Source organism: Molossus molossus, unplaced genomic scaffold (assembly GCF_014108415.1).
Source record: "Molossus molossus isolate mMolMol1 unplaced genomic scaffold, mMolMol1.p scaffold_m16_p_14, whole genome shotgun sequence".
In the NCBI taxonomy this organism is placed as follows: Eukaryota; Metazoa; Chordata; class Mammalia; order Chiroptera; family Molossidae; genus Molossus; species Molossus molossus.
In genome coordinates, this window is record NW_023425349.1 from 67,869,206 (window position 1) to 67,890,114 (window position 20,909).

At 39.1% G+C, this 20,909-nt stretch overlaps 1 protein-coding gene across 2 annotated transcripts in view; it reads right to left on the minus strand.

Moving 5' to 3' along the window:
• BNC2 (basonuclin 2) overlaps positions 1–20,909 on the minus strand; it is a 355,086-nt gene that overhangs the window by 250,563 nt on the left and 83,614 nt on the right. Inside the window, exon 3 of one of the 2 annotated variants that reach the window (XM_036261168.1) lies at positions 2,520–2,603. The exons of the other annotated variant lie outside the window; for it this stretch is intronic. Coding sequence (XP_036117061.1) covers positions 2,520–2,603 — 84 coding nt within the window. The remainder of the gene's footprint in view (positions 1–2,519; positions 2,604–20,909) is intronic. 2 annotated transcript variants of the gene reach the window in all.

Consider the following 20,909-nt stretch of genomic DNA (forward strand, 5'->3'; position numbering starts at 1 on the left):
TTAGTTTCCAGCTACTTTTCAAAATCAAGCATATTAGCACCAAAAAAAAACAAAAACAAAAACGGGCAGATATCCTTTCAAAAATCAAGCCAAGCACAGACTTCAAGGATTATTATCATTCAAAACCAAAAGTATATTCATGAAAGAGTGTCAGGGACCTTGGGATTATTAAACCATAACATTGCTAAGCCATCTAAAATTTTAGGGATAAAAGGAAAGGGTTAAAAGGAAGCAGGTAAGAACAGGAAGGGACTCCACCAGTCATGAAAACGGTTGTCAGCTAAATATGAATGTAGACCAGACATGGCTGCTGTGTGTCTAAATGGAAATCCTTCCTCAGAAAAGATACAAACGAACTGTTGCTTCTAAATTGAGGTGCCCAAGAGGTTATTCTCAGAATCAAGAGGCCACACAGCACACCCTCGGGCAGTTACAATGCCTGGACCCAGGAGAAAGCCTGAAATCCAAATGGGAAAATAAATGACTCTGATGACCCTGGCAAGTCCTAGCGTGAGTCCCCCTGGAGTGTAGATTTGGACTAAAAAATAAGAAATGGCTCATTCTATGAGGGGAGGCAGGGACCAACCACTAGAATACATTCCATGGTAAAAATAAAAGGACTCTAAGCTAAAAACTACTTCTGGAATGGTTAGCTGATGAAGAACATGTCAAGTGTCGAGTTTATTATGACTGACATAATATGAATATTAGCAGATATTATTAAAATGGATGGAAGCCATATTTAGAAAGGAAGAGGAAAAAGAGTAGGAAAACGGTTCAAGTGGGTCCCAGTTAATTCACCAGTTCGCCATAGTTAACTATCTTTTGACAGATTCTACCAAAATGGTGTTGCAAGAGGAGAAATCCAATAAAATGAGCACTTTCATGTCTTTGCTCATGAGCTTGGTCTTCCTTGCAAGGCCCACGCTGAATTGTCAACTCCACAATCTGTTTCACTACCTACAGCGAAGTTTCACTTGAACTTATAAATGCATTTTCTTCCATGATATGTCATAATGTGCTCCACTGGTCTCTTTCAGTTTTACTTCACACACTCACATCTGCAAAACCCATCGCTCTCTGCACCATAACTCAAGGTTCAAAAACAAATGATCCAATGGCCACCCATGACAGACCATTCCAGGTGATATGTTTGAAGACCATCAACTGTCCTACCCAAAGAGGTCAAGGATCAGACTATTCTCCAGGAGAAGTCTTCCATCACTCAGCATTTATGTGTCACACACAAGCTGTTAACTTCCTAAAACTGAGAAATACACGATCAGTCTCACGCGTCACACCTGCTCTTCTGTTGTATCACAGCCATACACCACCCAGACAGTACCAGCTTGTGGCACTGAAGAGCTCAGGTGGTCTTCCTAGTCCAAGAGCAGGTGTGCAAGAGATGGTGTACCGTTCAGTACCATAAAAACTGACACCTCCTCCCACCACCACTTCTACCTTCACTCCCACTGTGCAGAAGTAATTTTTAAAACGATTCTCTTTTCTCATATGGGGTATCTAAATCAGTAAACTGTTTTTAAAAACTGAACTCACTATGCTCATCCCATAAGTCTGAAAATTTTAGAAAATGATGCCAAATGCAGTTCCTAAATAAAAACGCTGTGAGTTTGTTCATGCTAGGGAATGGCATCCATGTTGAAGCTTTAGCCTGTATCTCTGCTCTATGCATCATTGGCACACACGTTCCTTAAATATTAAAGGTCCACAAAAGTGAAGACATTACTACTAAGACATCATATTTATATTTTTAATTTGCAATATAGCTAACTGCTGTGACTGCCTCAAGACCACACAAAATGAACTAAATTCCAAGTCAGTATCTTCACAAAAATGTACTTTGCTAATAAACTTAATATTCTACCAGAGGACATATCTCCCAAGCCATGAAGGAAGATACTTAGTACTGAGTCCTATTTTTTCTAATACAGTGCCCAGCTGCATGGCTTCCATTCTCCTGAGCGGGGAGACCGCAATGTGGGAAGCGTGATTTGCTCACCATGTATCCCCAGCGCCTAGCACAGTGCTTAGTACATGATTATGATGATTTACAAAGATGAGAGCTAATGTTCCCTGAGTGCCTGTTTTGTGCCAGGTCCTGTGTTAATTGCTAGGTATACATTAGAACACTTGATCCTCATCCTCACCTTGCCTGGTAGATCTCCATTTCATGATGAGAAAGCTAAAGCTCAGTTAGGTTGAATGACTTGCCAAAGGTCTCAGAGCAGTTTGTGTCACCTGGGCAGCCAGACTTCAGAAATCATGGTCTTATCCACAGTAGTATACACTATTTCTTGGATAAGGAAATGAATGATCCTCAGTTACAGACAACTTATCCTGAAAAGGATACATTGCTGCACATATGCTACACTGGTCCCTCTTTTATACTTGTCTCAATGGCTGTCCGTCTCCTGATGTCACTGATACATCTGTATGGGATTCAGGGGCCACTGTTTCTGTCACACCACCCCCAACTGATAAAACAATAAGACTCCAACCTGGACTTCCAGCCTCTGGTCTGGCTCCTCCAGGTTTGGGCAGAAGTCTGCACCCAGCACTCTGCCAGCACATGCCACTGGAACCTGGGGGAATACGGCTGAGTTAGAGAGAGGCTGGGCATGGAGGCTGAGACCTGCACACACACACACTTGACCCAGGCAGAAGCAAGGACTTCCCAACTGCAGGTCTGAAACAGGCCATCATGGCTTCGCAGGTCTTTGACACTTAGTTGGTCAAACATATTGTAAGTATCACACATCCTAGTTTTATAACTACCAAGAAGGTAAATTCCAAGATGAAAAGATCCACATAAATGTTATTCCCCCTTGTATCTACATCATGCAACACAAAGTAGGTACATAAATATCTGTAGACAGAAGGAGGAGAGAAGGAGAAAGGTTAAAAAAAAAAAAAAGGCATGGAGGAAGGAAATAAGGCAAGGAAAAAAAAAGCTTGGTGATTTTTTTTTCCTCTGTCTTTTAATTTCTTATGTAGGAATTAAGAAAATTACATTCTATATTGCCTCAAGTTCCTTTGCACTCTTAAAATATCTATTCAAAGTTTTTCCTGTTCTGGGTATAGGGTAGCAAAGACCGAGTTTATTTATCAACATTTATTATTTACTTACTACCTTCAAATTACATTTAAGAGTTTTATTTTGTTTCTGTTCTAATAAAAATAACAACTGCTATAATTTAGTGAATGTTTGTTTCTAGAATTCTACATTGGAAGCCACTAAAATTTCCTTTCAAAAGAAAGTTAGTTATTATACAGAGCCAATCTTATCCTGAAATACTGCCTACTATAATTTATTTACTTAATTGTAGACTTTTTAAGGAAAAAAGGATATAGATTTTATCTAAACCTGTTTTCTCCTTTTTAAAAATTTATCTAATATTCAATAATTCCAAATGTATACTATCTTCATTACTCATACATCAATCCACATATCAGAATCTCAATCCATCAGTCAGCTGCACCTCACCTGTGTCCTTTCCCTATCCAAGTTCTCCTTTGGTGTTTTGTTTTGCTTCTTTTTTTTTTTTAACCCCAATTAGGATCATCTGTGCCAATCAATTTTCTTTGTTTAGAGATCAGTTTTCAGTCAAGCATGCTGCCTTAGAAGGTATTTCCCTCTTCTTTTTGACCCACAAATCAGTTCACTTCTCTCCAAATTTAAACAATTTCAAAGTTTAATTTGGCAAGTTCACTAGTGAGTATCACTAATTTTTAAGAAAGCATTCAGTCAAGTCTTCAACTATTTTAGATTCAACTCTCCTATTCTAAGTTTCTCATTCTTTCTTCCTGTGTATGTCCATAAGGCAAAATGGACAGAACATCATCTGTCTTTGAAATTAACCACTCTTTACCCAGGAATTTCACCGTGAAGCCCAAGAGGGAGAGGAAAGGGAGGTCACATTTACTGAGCAGTTGCAATGAGCCAGTCACCATATGGGCATCTTACATACAGAAATAACCTAGGTTTTCTTTTTCCCTTTCAACAATCTTATGGGATATGAGCATCTGCATTTGACAAACAAAACAAAATGGAAGCTTAGAGTAGGTAAATAACTAGCTCAGAGTCATATGCTAGAAAGTTTCACAGCCCAAACTTAAAAAAGAACAAAGAAAGACAGAGAATGTATTTCAAAGTTAATGAAAAACACGTAATAGTTGGATTGAGTGGCATTCATTCTAGGGGCATGTGTTGATGTTTCATAGAAATAAATTACAAAGAAGACAAAGGAAATGGAAAAGGTGTTACCAGGAAACAAGACCGGACTACTTGTTCTGGTCTAGGACAACAACATAAGCAATGTGAACGGGAACTGATGCTCTAACTTGAGGACTGAGAAGGAAATGGGGCACGGAGAAGCAGAGACACTGCATCTGTGTTGTGTCACACACAGAATATTGCTGATTCCACCCCTCAGCTGAGGCACGGAGGGGCACTAATGAGTCATGCAACAGTACCTCTCCCTGGGGTGCAATAGACGGATTGGAAAAACTCATCTTAGACTATTCCATATCAAAATGAAACCCCCCAAAAGCTTCCTATAAAACCTCAATAAATGTGACTACTTAACTGATTAAAGCAGAATCCATGAGCCAGAATGTATATATTGCAAATTAAGTGTAAAGAATACTTTATTTCATGTACTCAAAACAAATTCCCACTTACCTTAGTATTATTTGACCATGTCATAAATACTAAGTTTCTAGTTATTTTTTTCCCTCACAGAATGCATTTCATAAACACTCTCAACAGGAAAGGAGACAGTTAAATAAGTACAATTACATTCAATTCCAACCTCAGACACTTAGAAATACAGTTTCTGAGAGAAAACAAAAGGTTCTGTGAATAAGTTGGGAGAAAACTGCACCAGGCCACTAGAATGTTTCCATAATCCAAATCACAAAAAGGAATTAGTAGGAAACTAGGTAGCACTCTCATAGTTAGAAGCCTAGAATTGAAGAGCAGAAAAAAAATCTGTAAGTATTCATAAAAATGGACTCCTGCATTTTAAAGATGAGGAAATTGAGACTCAAACAAAACTGTAGTTTCACTGTGGGGTTTACTGTCCAAAACTACTCCCCCACCCCCAGGAACAATTAGTGTCATTATCAGATAGAGAAAATTTCTTAAGGAAAAGGCAAGTGATATCTGGTTCCTAATTCATCAAAATGTACCAAGGAAAATACAAAGGATACAGAAGTTGATAACCTAATTAATTATAATTTAGCACACCTAGACAATTTGGCTATAAAGTGGTGGTGGTGGGGCGGGGGGGGGGGGGGGGGAGATTGATAGAAACAACAGAAATAAATTGTCTAAATTTCACTTATTATTGCTCCATTTTAAATTAAGATAATAAAATGCACTGTAACCCACCCACTGTTTTCACTGGAATATAAAATTTAAATTGATTTAGGGAATTCCAATTTTATCAACTTTCCTTCATGCTAGCATTCACAGTGTCTGTTTCAATGCCATGCTTTCAAAGTTAAGTTCTACAATGATTTTTTTTGCAAAATGTTCACAGTGATTTTTATCTCTGAAAATAAGTAAGACTAAGGGAACTTTTAAAATTATTTTGTGAATCGTTGCATATTTTGCTTTTAAAGTAAAAACATTTAGGTTAAAAAGAAAAATTCTAAACTGATCAGCTAATGTTTCTAAACATTCCACCACAGGTTTCATTATGGGATGGTAACTGTCTAGCACTCCTACATTTCAGGCTGCTGGTGCTGTAACAGGAAATAAGAGAGAGGCCTTGAAAGGGACCCTCTAGATTCCCCAGGGTAAGTAGGAGCTGAGTGCATATGTACTCTCCTGTTTGTACCTCAAAGGAACCATGGTGTGTGAGAGAGCTATTTACAACTTACTTTGTGTATAATCAGCAGAAACAAAAGATATGACAACAAGCATAAAGGCTTCTCTCTCTCTCTCCTCTCAGGAGAATTCAGTAAGGGAGGGCCAGTGGGTATTCACTTCAGTGTCAAAAGGGCTTCCAGAAAACACATTTTCTGTGGGGCAGGGAGGAAATATGGCAAGCTTCCTACACACACACACACACACACACACACACACACAATGTTCTTTGTTTACTGAGATCACACATAAAGACTCTTAGAGACCAGATTTCTGAAAAGAAGTCAGGAAAAGCCCCACATTGTAACTGGAAGCTACCACTGAAAATGTATGAAGCACAATGGGGGTATAAGGTGGGTGTAATGAAGGGGACAATGGGAGAGAGAAAGAGGCACAGACACAGTAACTTGGGAAATAAAATGTGTTACCCAGAAAAGAGCTTATAGAAACTGAGATGCTTCTTTTGCACAGCCGGGGCCCATGTGAAATTTTATTTTATTTTTAAACGTTAAACATTCAGGTAGGCACTTGCCTGATAGGCACTATAAAAGTCACAGCCTAAATAAACAAACTGACTTCCATGTCAGCTCAAGTCTCCTCAGTTAAGCTGGCCACAAGCCCAGATCAGTTCTGAAGTGTATGTATTTTGGTGGCTTCAGTCTAACAGTGAAGACATGAGGGAAACTATCTGGGCCCAAGAAGAACTTGGAAAAGAATGAATAGACGAAACTGATTTTCAAAAATAAAGGGAGAGAGAAAGCCTCAAACAAGTCCTCGTGGAGGACCCGGGACATGGCTGGTGCAAGTCCTCTCACATTCCCAGCCAGAGAAAAGCACTGACGGAACTTCAGCCTCATTTCAGGGGTTAGACAATGCCAAGCAGCACAGGGAAAAATTACTCAGGTCACAAAAAGAATTCAGGAAGACTATTAAGTGAAATGGATTTGACAATAAGCTAGCTAGAAGCCTGTGTGAGAAAGAGCAGAGAAAGGAATAAATTAATTATCCACCAAGGTAAAGATGAGGATGTATGCTAAACACACTGCTGCAAAATAAAAGAGTGCAAAAACTGAAATACAGGAAGGTGAGCTGCGTTGCTGGATGTGCAGTTAGTTTGTATCCCAACTTTTCAGGTTACGATTTAACGAAAAGACAACATTCCAACCCTGCACTTTCTCAGCCCTGGAACCCTAGGTTAAGACTCAGAAGGTCCAACTATATAAACCTAAAGCTTAAGAATGAGAACAGCCAGGCCTGTGTGGCTCAGTGGATTGAGCATTGTCCCATAGACTGAGAGGTCCCAGTTCGATTCCCTGTCGGGGCACATGCCTGGGTTGCAGGCTTGATCCCCAGTAGAGGACATGCAGGAGGCAGCTGATTGATGCCTTCTCTCTCACAATGACATTTCGTTTCTCTCTCTCATTCCCCTCCTCTCTCTAAAAAAAAAAAAAAATCAATAAAAACATACTTAAAACAAAAAAGAATGAAAACACTGTTTACTGTTAAGTCAAAACAGTCTTTACCCATTTCCCAAAAGAGAATGGCCAGAACTATGCTCATTCTTACAGAGGCTTTAGCTGAGGCAGGATCATATCAATGGGAACGCAGTAAGTATGAGAGACGTTCTAGAAGAACTGAGTAGGACAGCAGACAGGCCCCTCTGGAGTCATCCCAGAACAGTGAGCTACAGGATCAGGAGGAGAGAAGAGAGAACAGAAAAGGGTCAAGCATGTGACTCTGCTACTCAACAGGTTGACAGACACAGAAGATGATCGGGGGTGGGGAAGGCACAACATCCTCAAAGGAGCCAGGCTGTTTAATTGACATTCACTTTCTGTCTGCCTCGGGAGCTTGTCCTCTTGGGTGAGCTGCCAAAGAACAGGGCCCTCGGCTCCTTGATAGAAACAACCTCTGCCGGTACAGTTATAGGAGATTTTCACCACCACAAACAACAGCAAACATACCTTGTTTTTATACTGTGAAATGTAAGGCAAAAGGTAAAAATCTCTTTTCCTTGGAGACACCCTGAGGTACTTAATGGAACATAAATAATGCTAAAATTACATAGAATCTTCCTTCCAGAGTGTTCCTTTATACCCAATATTTATTAAATCCCACATGCGACAAGTAAAGGGTAGTGTAATTTCCATTACACCCTTTTGTTTTTAAACAAGAAAATGTGGGCCTCTCACTACTGCCTTCCTCCGTATTTGATAAATTGGAGAGAACTGAAATCATGACCAAGTTCTCTCAGCTACGATGCCAGTGTTTCCCTGGAAAAGCCTCCTACCAATTGACAGTCCGTTTATTTCTCCAACTCTTGTTTTACATGAGTTTTAGCCCTAAAAAAAATGAAGTTATTTATACTTATGCCATGGATGGACTTTATATTAAGAAAACAAAGCACAGAATGAGATTATTTTCAACTGGTTTGCCATCATTCTTTTAATTCAGTATTTTGGAAACATAACACTCCAGGTTTATGCTTACGAGCGTACACACTTGCCAAATCTAACATCTGACATTAAGTAAAATTTCAAGTATGCTTATGTATGCCCAGGTTAACTTTCTTTCTGCCCTCAAGGCTCAATGCCAACTATCCTAAAGACAGGAAATATTAAAAAAAGCACCAATTGGGAGTTAGACCTAGGTTTAAATCCCAGCAGTACCTTGGTCAAGTTGTTCAGTTAACTACCAATTCAGGACCTTGTTTTCTGCATCTGTAGAGTGGGAATAATTATAATTACCGTGTAGGGTTAGCAAGGTTGAAGGAGATGACACATGTCATCTAACTAAGCACACCGTAGGTACACAGTATAGGTAGATGATACTTTCCCAGACACCGCCCCCCTCACCTCCCCACAGCACATCACTCTCACGAAGGCTAAGAAGTCTGAGACACTGAGGAAAGGAATTTGGGTGGAGGGAAACAAGCCTCAAGTGTCAAAGGAATAATATGAGCAACTAGGGAAACTAAAAAATATAGCTACTCAATTAGGGGCCATCTCAGCTCAGTCAGCTTTTAGAGAAGCTTCCTAGAATGCTGAGTTGAGAAAGGCTGTTAGATGTACCTAGGCGCAGAGAGACTGACCACTGAAGTCTTCACTGGGGGAAGTCGTGAGCAGTGTCACATTTCACTCTCTGCCACTCACACCCCGGCCAAGCCCTTCACGATGAAAACATAAGGTAATGTGCAGAGTTCTCTTTCATGCTAGTGGATTGACCTATGAATTAAAAATAAGGAACTTTTAGGAAACATGAATAAAATCTGAAGAAACTCTACCCTTTGGAAAATAAAACTATAAACAGCAAACCAATAGACAAAGCCAACAGTCTAGGTCAGTGGTTCAAGGTGTTCTTCTCAGCCAAGGAACATCATCAGCAGCATCCAGAAAGTTGTCTGAAATGCATTCTGCAGGCCCCACCTGAAACCTACTGTGACAGAACCACTCAGTGGAGCCCAGCCTCATGTTCTCAGTGATCAGGTGTTTGAGAATCACGAGCCTAAATAAGCTACAAAACCAAGAGGAATGGTAAGGCAAAAGCATTCTAGAGATAAGTTAGTTTTAGAAGAGACAGCCTAATAAAAACCAAGGGGAGAAAGAAGAAGCAGACACCAGGGCATAAGATCCAGGATCTCCCAAAATCTCACTCTGTGAAGGAGAGAGGGGATATCAGAAAAGAAGACCCTTCAAAGAGAAAACCAAAATGATTAAGCCACTTAAGAATCTGTGGTAGGGCCAATTCTGCAATATGCCGCAAACATTCGAAGGAGATGACTTGGGGACAGATGCTAACTTAAGCATTTAAACTAAAAGCACTGTGAAATGATCCAGGTCACCTTTAACTTCGACACTGCACTTGCTTCACTCAGCTTCTCTCCCTGGTATTTTTTACCACAATCAAGAATGAGAATGAATTTAACTATTTTTATGAAGGGAAAGAGTCTACTAAAGAATGATCACCAAGCCCCTGAATATTTTTTTGAAGGGGTGGCATTTTTTTTAAAAAAGAGTTCACTTTGGAAGAAAATAGGTGTATTTAACTTGACATTACTTCATCAAAGGCACAAAATTGGGCAAATCAAAAGCACTTTTTTTTCCTTTCTAAATTTAACACACCAAAGAGGAAAAGGTGATGGGAAAATGTATGTGAGAAAGCAGAAAAGAAAGTCTGAGAAATAAAATATCATAGAAGAATGTGGTATGTGCCAGAAAATGAAAAATATTAACCCAAGAAAACTCAACATCTCCAGTTACCCATTGAACCACCTACATTAAACCTACTACGGTCAAAAACAAGTTTAAGAATCCACACATGGTTTAAGAGATGAGACAGAATGGGCATGAAATACTAGTTTTAATGGACAGTGGTTGGCTGGAGATGCAGGTTCCTCTGGACGAACCCCTTGCCTCATTAGACATGCAAAGCAATCCTGAAGGAAGGCCACAGAGAGCACCAAAGGACCAGAGTAATACCAGCTGCTATAAACAGGAGAGCCAGGGAAGTCTTTATCACACTACCGAAGCTCATAATTTAGCATGCTGAAGACAAATGAATCAGCGTGGTTTTCTTTGCATGCAAAGTTTGAACACTGGTAATGTTAAGAGAAGAAAGGAGATGGGAAGGCAGATTCAGTCCTGCTGTTCCATGCAGTAAAAACTTTTCCAACTCAAACATAAGTCCTACTGTGTCCCACACAAGTCCTCCCTCCAAGCCTGCTGAGGGTCCCAGACTAAAAAGAGAAAATATACAAAAGTATACAACACTGATTCTATGGAATACACACTCTCCCTCTAACTCTCCTCCCCGCCCCCAGCCTATATCTCAACTGGGGTGAGATATAGGGAGATGAAAAGTTGCACCATTCTGTACTAGGTAAAAAAAAAAAAAAAAGAATATAAATCTTTCCCACCAATGGCATCTCTTTGTTACTGAGGGTCTCAGGATGTGCTGAGAAGATTAAGTAAAAGGAAGTTTCTTATATTTTCCTTTGGGATCTTACAACATAAGGAACTTTTTTCTAAACTGAACAGATTTTACTCCTGAAATCGAATGGTATTAGAAGCTAAAAGTAGTTGACAACAGAATGGTTTACAAAAGATAAAATACATCGCCTGGCCCGGCTGGTATGGCTCAGTGGTTGAGCATCGACCCATGCACCAAAAGGTCGCTGGTTCGATTCCTGATCAGGGTACATGCCCAGGTTGCGGGCCAGATCCCCAGTAGAGGGCATGCAGGAGGTGGCCAACTGATGTTCTCTCTCATCGATATTTCTATCTCTCCCTCCCTCTCTCTAAAAATCAATAAAGGAAAAAATAAAAAAATGCATGCGCTAGCCAGTTTTGGTCAGTGGTTAGAGCATCGGCCTGAGGACCAAAGAGTCACGGGTTCAATTCTGGTCAAGGGCATCTACCTTGGTTGTGGTTTAATCCCAGTCCTGGCCGGGGTCGTGTAGGAGGCAATTAATTGATATGTCTCTCTCACATTGATGTTTCTCTATCTCTCTCTCTCCCCTCCTCCCACTCTATATGAAAATAAATGGAAAAATATCCTCAGGTAAAGATTTAAAAAATAAAATAAAACACAACGTTTCTTTTTAATAATGTTTTTGGTGTTAATAGCCTCAGATAGAGCTATTTATGTTACTGATGAACCTAATGATCAGAAATGCTATAAAAATACCATTTTCTCTCTACACGCTCTCCTTTTAGTGATGTGATGCTCTTCCCTGGTCTCATCTTCCTCCTGCATGAGAGCAGTCCCTAATCCCTATTCTTTACCTCTCATGTAAATTTCAGTGCTACACTTTCAAGCTCCAACTAGAAATTTCCAAGTGTTTAGTTAACACTTTGAGCTAAACAAGATACAGCTCTCCCTTGACTTTGCTATATTTTGTAATGTCAATCCCATTAACAAAGACTCAGAACCATAAATCATGATTAAAAGCCTGTCCATTCTTCCCTTTTAATCCCCTCAGCAGTACCAACACACACCTTCCAGATTATCTCTACCGACAACATGCTCACATATTGTCATAACTCTAAAATGATAATCCCAGTTTCATCATTCCATACTCTCCAGCCAGTGCCATATATGACCACCCCCTCCTATTGCAAACACATTCTCCTAGATGATGTTTAGAGTTCCCCACAAACTACCAATTTGAAGTTCCTTCCTAGCCCTCTAAAACCTAGCTCTACCCTGTCTTTCCAGTTTTATCATCTCCTCTTCCTCCATGACAAATACTTAACAGATAGTCTAATTAGACTTGTTAGATGTCTCTTGCTTACTGATTTGGGCTTTCCTACCTTGACATGGTTCTCATGCTGCTCTTTTTAGAATACCCTCCCCTGCATTATACATTTGAAAATCTCATTTCCTGATGCCACTTCTTCCACAAAGTTTTCTAATACCCCCAGGCGGCAGAGATCTCCTCCCCAGAGCGTTACAAAACCTTGGACTTGAAATATGTTTTTCTCTCCTTAAGGGCAAGAACTAATTTACTTCCCTCCCATAGAGCCTACCACACTGCTTTACACACAGCAGATAGTCAACAAATACATGCAAAATAAATAATAAATAAATCTCTGAAAATTCATAGTGACACCAGTGACCCAATGTTACAAATAGAGTGATTTTAACTATATCATTATTCCACCTGATCCTCAACAAATACCCATAAGGCAGTTAGAGGCCAATAATTCCTATTTCACAGAAATTCAAGATGCAAGGAGGTTACTATTTATGCACAGAACATTCTTCTGAGTATAATTTAGCCTGTAAAGCTTCAGTAACTAATTCAATGTCACCCTGTTGATCTGTGGTATACGTCTGCTGAAATGATAATTTTCTTACCGGACTTCCCTTCCAGCTTACTTAATAATACCTCTAAAACCTGATTCTGCCCCCACAAGTTGTCAACTGATGCTGAAATCTAAAATATAGAATAATAAAATTTAATGGCATATATAAATAGTTTAAAATTGACTAGTCTTCAGAGTAGGGGCAGGTATGAAAAACTCATTTAATAAACTCTTTTAAAGAGGCATTGAGCCCTGGCTGATTTGGCTCAGTGGTTAGAGTATTGGCCTGTGGACCAGAGAGACCCGGGTTCGGTTCCCACTAAGGGCATGTACCTCGGGTGGTGCAGTTTGTCCCGGGCCCCAGTTGGGGTCATGTGGGTGGCAACCACGCGATGTGTCTCTCTCTTGTTGATGTTTCTCTCTCTTTCTCCCTCTCTCCCTCCGGCTCTATCTGAAGATAAATGCAAAAAAAAACCCCACAGAAACAAAATACCATGTCCTCAGGTGAGGATGAAAAAAAAAAAAAAGAGGCATTGATTGCAATATACCTGGAAAGAAAGTAATCAGCCTATATTTTACTGCCCGGAGATAGGAGCCCATGTCTAAGATCCGCTCACAGCCAACTGGGGGTAAATTTCCATCCCTAATCATAGCTTTTCTTTTGTTTCCAGCCAAAAGTACACAACCGCATTTGGTCCTAAAGCCAAATGCTGCCCTGCTGCCTACTTTTATAAATAAAGTTTTATTATAATACAGCCATGCCTATTCCTTTACATATAGAATCTAGGGCTGTTTGCGGCTACAATGACAGAATTGAATAGTTGCTACAGGAACCATATGGTAGCCTAAAATATTTACAATCTGGGCACAGAAATACAGGAAAGGTGTGCCAACCCGTTTTAATTTGTGCAAAATTATACCTCTTTCTCCAGTTATATCACTTTCAAGAATTCACCTTTAGGAAATAAGAACACAAGTGCAAACAAGAATATTCATTTTGAAGCACCATGCTTCATAAAAGAAAAGAGCTGGCAACAAGCTCAATGTCCATGAACCAAGAAGCCATTAAATAAATGATGGTGCAATAAGACTAGAAATCCACTAAAAATTATGATGAATATTTATATTTATAGACATGGAAAGACATCTATGACACAAGTTTAAAAAAGGAAGTTAGATATCCCTTTATGTAACTAGTATCTACCCCTATGTTTGCATGTACACATAAATTAAGATGACTAAAAAGATGTTAATAAAATGGTTACTTGGTAATGGCCTTCCAGATAGTTTTCATTCTGTGTGTAGTTTTTAAATCAGATCTGCACAACAACTATGTACCCTTTATACAAAAGCTGTAAAAGAAGTTTAAAACTATTAAAATTTAAATCAGGGTGCAGAGTTTAGATTCTGCATTTTATTAAGCACTGAGTTTTTCAGAATAGAAGATGTTTTTTGGATTCTTTTGGTTTGATGGGGGGTTTTGTTTTGTTGTTGTTATTTTGGTTCTTCTTTTTCCTTTGTTTTAAAGAGAGGAAGACTGTTAAGCTTACCAATACCTGCATATCTATGAACTGGCATCCCCACTATATGTGGCATATAGTGATCCTCACTGCTGGATCAAAAAAGTCCCTTACACCCGGCCGGTGTGGCTCAGTGGTGGAGCATCAACTCATGCACCCAGAGGTCACCGGTTCGATTCCTGGTCAGGGCACATGCACATGCCCAGGTTGTGGGCCCGATCCCCAATGGTGGGCATGCAGGAGGCGGCCAGTGGATATTCTCTCATCAATGTTTCTATCTCTCTCTCCCTCTACCTTCCTCTCTCTCTAAAGTCAATAAAGAAAAAAAATTTACAAAAAAGTTTCTTACAAAAGCATCCATGGATTAGGAGGAAGAGGAGAGGTTAACAGAACAGTGCTTTGATGGAAATGTATTAATTCAATCAGTGCTTGCTTCTGAGTCACCATAAAAAGGTTCATAAAGTACCCAAAAGCTACATAAGATTTTAGAATTATGCTGCTCCGTGACTGATTCTTAGTGAATAAAAAAAAGAAGAGAATTTTCTCCATTCGCATTTTCTTCAACAAAAGCTCCTGCAACCCCTGGCTGGTGTTGTTCAGTGGTTAGAGCACCGAAGGGTCTCAGGTCCAATGCCCAGTCAAGAGCACGTACCTGGGTTATAGGTTCAATCCCCGTTGGGGTGCCTGTGGGAGGCAACCAATGAATATGTGTCTCTCACATAGATTTCTCCCCCTACCCCCACTTTAAAAAGCAATGGAAAACATATGCTCAGATGAGCATTAACAAAAAAAAATCTTCTGCAAGATTAGCACAAGCATTTTTTAAACTGGTAATCAAAAAGGCCAAATATGTACATGATGCAAGTGATAACACTGTACCACCGTTGATAAAGAGATGCTAAGTGAACTCCGCATAATGCTTGCAAACTAATTAAACAGGAATGACAGAAGAAATTGCTAACAACAATCAACACAGTTCACCCCCAGTGTGGCAGACTTCACTGGCATCATTTCTAAGCCCCATTTTATAAATGAAATAACTGAGGTTCAGAGAGGTTATACTTTTCCAAGGTCACATAAAAAAGAGAGAAATTCAAATGCAGATACATGTGGCTCCAAAGCCTGGACTATCCCCACCATGCTAATAAAACAGAAATTATATTGCTAATGAAGTACTACATAAAATCCCAATATAAATTTAGCAGGTGAGAAAACTTGAAATTCCTAATTTATAAAGACTTTACAAAATTACCATGTCAATGTATTTGTTTTACAAGCAACTTATTTAAAATAGTGTACTTTTTACATTTTCTCAGAGTTAGATCTACCCATATTCTCCATCCTTACAACATACATATATGCAAATATTATATATACATATATATATTTTATAGATATGCTATACCATTTTATAATACTGAGCACAAAAACTAATATTTTCAAACTGAAATAGAGTCTGGATACACTTGTAGGCACAGATAGATATAAAACTGCGACTGTTTTTTCTTATGACTTTTCTCACAGTAAAATTATTTCACTGCAAAAGATTAAACAAAATCTGTGCCCTGGAAATTAACATATGAAAAGCTGCACAATGATGTAACTATAATTTTTTATATTTGCATTTAACCCACACTATTTTTCTCTTAGATACATTCTTTTTTTAAAATATACTTTTATTGATTTTTTTTTTTTTTTAAGAGAGAGAAACATCGATTGGTTGTTACCCATATGCTTCCTCCCTGACCAGGGATCAAACCCACACCTAGGTATGTGCCCTGACAGGAATTGAACAGGCAACCTTTTGGTGCACAGGGCAACACTCAACCAACTGAGCCACACCAGCCAGGGCAATATGTTCTCTTTTAAAATTAAAATTACTCAGAGATTAGGGTTTCCTATGACTTCCCTATAATTGCACCTTCAAGCTCAGGATAAATAAAACCTTCAACTCCCAGGTAGAGATTTTTTTTTCTTTTTTAATTTTGTTAACCCTTACCCAAAACTATTTTTCCATTGATTTTTAGAGAGAGGAAAGGAGAGAAGCGGGGAGGGGGGGAAGACATCGATTGGTTGCCTTTCACATGTGCCCTGATGGAACCTGCAACCCAGCTACGTGCCCTTGACAGAAGATCAAACCCTCAACCCTCTGGTGCATGGGCCAACTCTCTAACCACTGACCAACACCAGCCTAGGCTATGTTTCCTTTTTTGGAGAATGGGGACATCAGCCTATAGTTTTCTAACCAGGTATTCCATGAAACCCTAGTAGAGGTCTGGAAGATAGGACTCTGTAACTGTACCCCTTCCCTTTCCATCTAGAGCAGCTTTTACTTTTACATAGTGACTTCCTTGTAAAATTTAATTTGAAAGGAAAAAAAAAACAGCAGGTTTGACAACCTTTTTTAATAGCCTGTTATAGGAGGATGAAGAATGTGGCACAGGAAAAAGCGAAGTCTTTGGGGTCACCATGCTGGATACAGATTTTACACATTTATTCCCTCACCTGTAAAATGAAAATAATTGTACCTACCATGAATACTTTTGTAAAATGAATAAGATAGCATGGGTACCAATCCCAGCACATTGTGTGATCTAAGAGGTAGCTATGAAATTAATAGTTCTTAATCCTCTTCTTCTCCTCTTAGTTACAAGCAGAAGTAAGCACCAGGCCAAATATTTGTTTTAGATCTTAAGATGTAGTATGCCCCAAGTACGGTTGGCTAAAAGAAATAAGATCTTATGTTAGGAAAAATAACAATGCTAATCAGAGTCCATCTATGACAATATTAATGTACTACACATGAGAACACAATTGCTTTTGATAAAAACATAATCAAGGATTAAAAAAAACAATAAAAGAAGTGTATTTTGCTCAATGAAGAATTCCCAAGTCCTTAACTACACTTAAGAAATTGTGCAAGTCTATAAAGATAAAATATTACCCAGATAAACGTGTATGTTGCTTGCTACTAGTCTGTTTAATTCTGAGAGGTATAAATCCTATTAACTGTAGTGTGACCTAAATTCCATGAATAAATGTAAATATTCAAAAAGCCTGGGACAGAGGCTGAGGTCTCACTTGTAAAATTTTACTTCAAGCTCTACTATCAAGTACTAATGATAATGAGTATAATGAGGTGGGAAGCTTCAATTTAAGCAAAGGATTAGAACTGATGATATAAAGGTAAACAGAATCCAATAGAATTAGGTTTGTCTCTTTGCCTTTAGTCTACCATTAACCATAACAGATATCGCAGAAATAATAGCATCACTCGGACATCCATGAAGGCCAACCTGGTGAGAATTCTGCAGAGTGGCCAAAATGCAAGACTAATGGGTAACACAAGAGACGCTCAAGAAAATAAAGAAATAAAAAAGATAGAAAAAAGCCCTGGCCAGTTTGGCTCAGCGGTTAAAGCGTCGGCCTGCGGTCCGGAGAGACCTGGGTTCGGTTCCCGCTAAGGGCACGTACTTCGGTTGCAGTTTGTCCCCGGCCCTGGTTGGTCGTGCGGGTGGCAGCCACTCGATGTGTCCCTTCACGTCGATGTTTCTCTCTCTCTCCCTTCCTCTCTCTCCCTCCCGCTCTATCTGTACAAAAAATGGAAAAATATCCTCAGGTGAGGAAAAAAAAAAAAAAAAAGATAGAAAAAGTTGTCTGCCAAATGTCTACTATCTCCTTTCCTAGAGACAAATGAAGAAATTAAAATACTGTATTTTAATGTATCCTCTTGTTTCCAAAAAGTCAAGTTTCCCAAGGGAAGCCTGACATAGGGCAAAGTTCAAAGAAAGGGAGTTGCACAGTTTACTGAGTACCTACTATGTACTTCAGCTTCACATGTGTTTTCTCACTTCATGTTCCTGACAAATTCTCAAGCTAAGTGTTCTTTTCCCCATTTTAAAGTTGAAAAAAAAGAATGTTAGGGATAAAGTGTCTTACCCAAGGTCACAAGACTAGTAAGTGGCAACATTGGAACCTGAACTCAGATTCAATCTTTTAACTCCCCACCAGAGATTGATAATGCCAAACACTACTGTCTCTCTGATACAATGGGAACAGAAAAATGCTGAAATGACAAGTATTGATCTTTTAATAATATTTTACTTTATAGAAAAAAACCCTAAACCAACTTTAATATTCTCATTAGGGAGACATGATATTAGGGTAATTCCACTCTTTGCCTCTTGGTTTACAAAGCAAACTGAAAAGGGTTCAATACAACTACATCCTTTTTATAACTGAAAACTGCTTCCATGATAAGGAAGACAAATATATTTTTAGATGCTCTAAATGCACATAATAGATTTTTTTTCTTAATTTGGCATTATTAACAAGTTTTTCTGTTAATAAGGAAAAAAAAAATTTTGAAATTGAGTATAAGGAGAAAAATATGCAGCACAAAGTAAGTTTAATATTCTACTGTAAATTTCCCTTTAACATTCAGAACTAAAAGCAAAAATCTCCAAAAGAAAACTCCTGTCATCACTTTACTATATCCAACAGAGTAAAAAGAATTCTTAAAGTGAGTATTCTCTAGAATGTAAGGGAAACTATCTAATAAATTCGTCTAAAATTTGAAGTGCCAAATCCTTATATAAAATCTTGACTTTGCTGCAGAGTTGACTGCTTGTTTGGTTTAAGACCTCCCATAAACAATGTGAATGTATCTGTTCATAAAGAACAAACCATCATACAGATAGTATTAATCAGATTAAACTCAAATCTATCTTTACAAAATCATCCATTTAGAGAAATACATAAACATATGTCAAAAATTCTATAAATTGGGCACACAGACCCACCCACAGTTTATTTTTTTGTGGTATATTCTTAAGTTAAATTTCTAGTACATATCATTTTAAAAAACAACTTATCAATGGAAAAATATCTTAGTTTAACAACTCTGAAAGTTTTTCCTTTTATCTATTTGGCAGTTATCAAAGGGTGCAAGTGCACACAGGCACACACACAACTCTATATGCACATTGAGGAAAAGAAAATGACACAGAAGAACATGAAAACAAGGAAAGTTTTATGATTAGAAAGTGAAAAGAAATAGAAAGACAATTCAAAAGTAATATTCAAACTATTCAAATATCTTTCCTTAGGTGAGTCCAAGATGATACATATTGCTCCTAGTCATTGGAGGGAAAAAATCAAATGCATGAATATTTTATAAAGTCACAATGCAAAACAGAAGGCTGTTCCATACATCCATATTTTAATCTATTATAAATTAACTCATCAGATCAAATCATGAAGCAATCCTGAGTGTTACACGTAACATGCACAATCACAACTGAAGTCAAATCTTATACACCTTCAGTAACTGTAAGCCTAAAACAACTGGAACAGTGAATAAAAAGACTAGGGTTTCCCTGGAGAGAGGGGTGAAAACAATCTGCAAAATGGATATACTAGACAACTGCAAAGCCTGAAAATGTCCTGAAACCCTGAAGATGCTCATGTGGTTTCAAAACCAAGTTCCCTTACAAGATCTGCAACTCAGATGACTTGCATCTTATACAGCCTTATTTCCAGAATTCCTAATTTTAAATCACACTGGAAACCTTTGGCTACAATTGAATTAGAATGGTTCGGTTTAGCCCTTCTAAATGCCAAGAGGAAAAAAACCCACCATATTTTGTTTTGTTCTTAATCTCGAACCTTCTGCATTCCAAAATTGTATCCCTCTGACTAATATAAACATTATTACAGAGAAATGGTTAAAAAAAAAAAAACCATCCAGTGAAGAGGAATGAGGGAGTAGTAATGGTAACATACAGTACCATGAGCTGCAGTGGCCTCCCAGTCAGTGGTGCAAGGTTAACAGATCACTCCTGGCCTTCAGGAAGACAGCAAAACACGGGCTGGGGACGGGGGGAGGGGTGGGGGAGACAAGGGCCGAGGCCGGGGGAGGGGGCCCTCGCTCAGGCAGTTTACAGAAGAGGGCAGCTCAGCTCAGCTCCTTTCTGGCGCAATCCTCCTCTCTATCTCCCAACCTCCTTGCGTGTGTCTTGTCATATTTTTCTTCAGCTGTTAATTGTCCCGACTGCAAGACACAGTTTAAGAAAAAGCGAAACCCATTCTAAGTGACCATCACAGCAAATCAGCTTCACGCTGGTGGGTAAAATTTTCCAAGGGAAGTGTTCTTCTGATAGTTCCTGAGTCTTTAAGTCACCACCACCCCCACCCGCCACCACACACTCCCCTAGAGGGCTAAATGCGCTGTGGCAATAAAACATTCATGGGACTTGGAATTTTAACACAATGCTATTTCCCTAGTTTAACCTGAAAGGAATGCACTAGTCACAACAGACTACATCATCCTGCCATTAAACCCTGCCAAGGAACCGCTTTTTTGGCTGTGCTGGGCCAGCTCTGACGGGAAAGGAGTACACAGACCCACACACTGAGCACAGAGGGGCCACCTCTGCTTCCTTAGCCTCCTCCAGCAACACTCTGCTCTTGAACATGACCCCTGCCCCCTCGCAACGTGACCTGCTTGTGATGCGTGTGTCACTCTGGAACTTCTGCAGAACCACACACTGCGCAGGCCATTTGCTGCTCCCTCTCAACAGGACTTGGGCCCACGCCAAGGGTTCTTTCTTACTATTACTGACACAGTTGCAAGTCTTATGTTGAAGTGCCTGGATGCTATTTCCTTGAGTTGTAGAGTGGTCTGTTTTC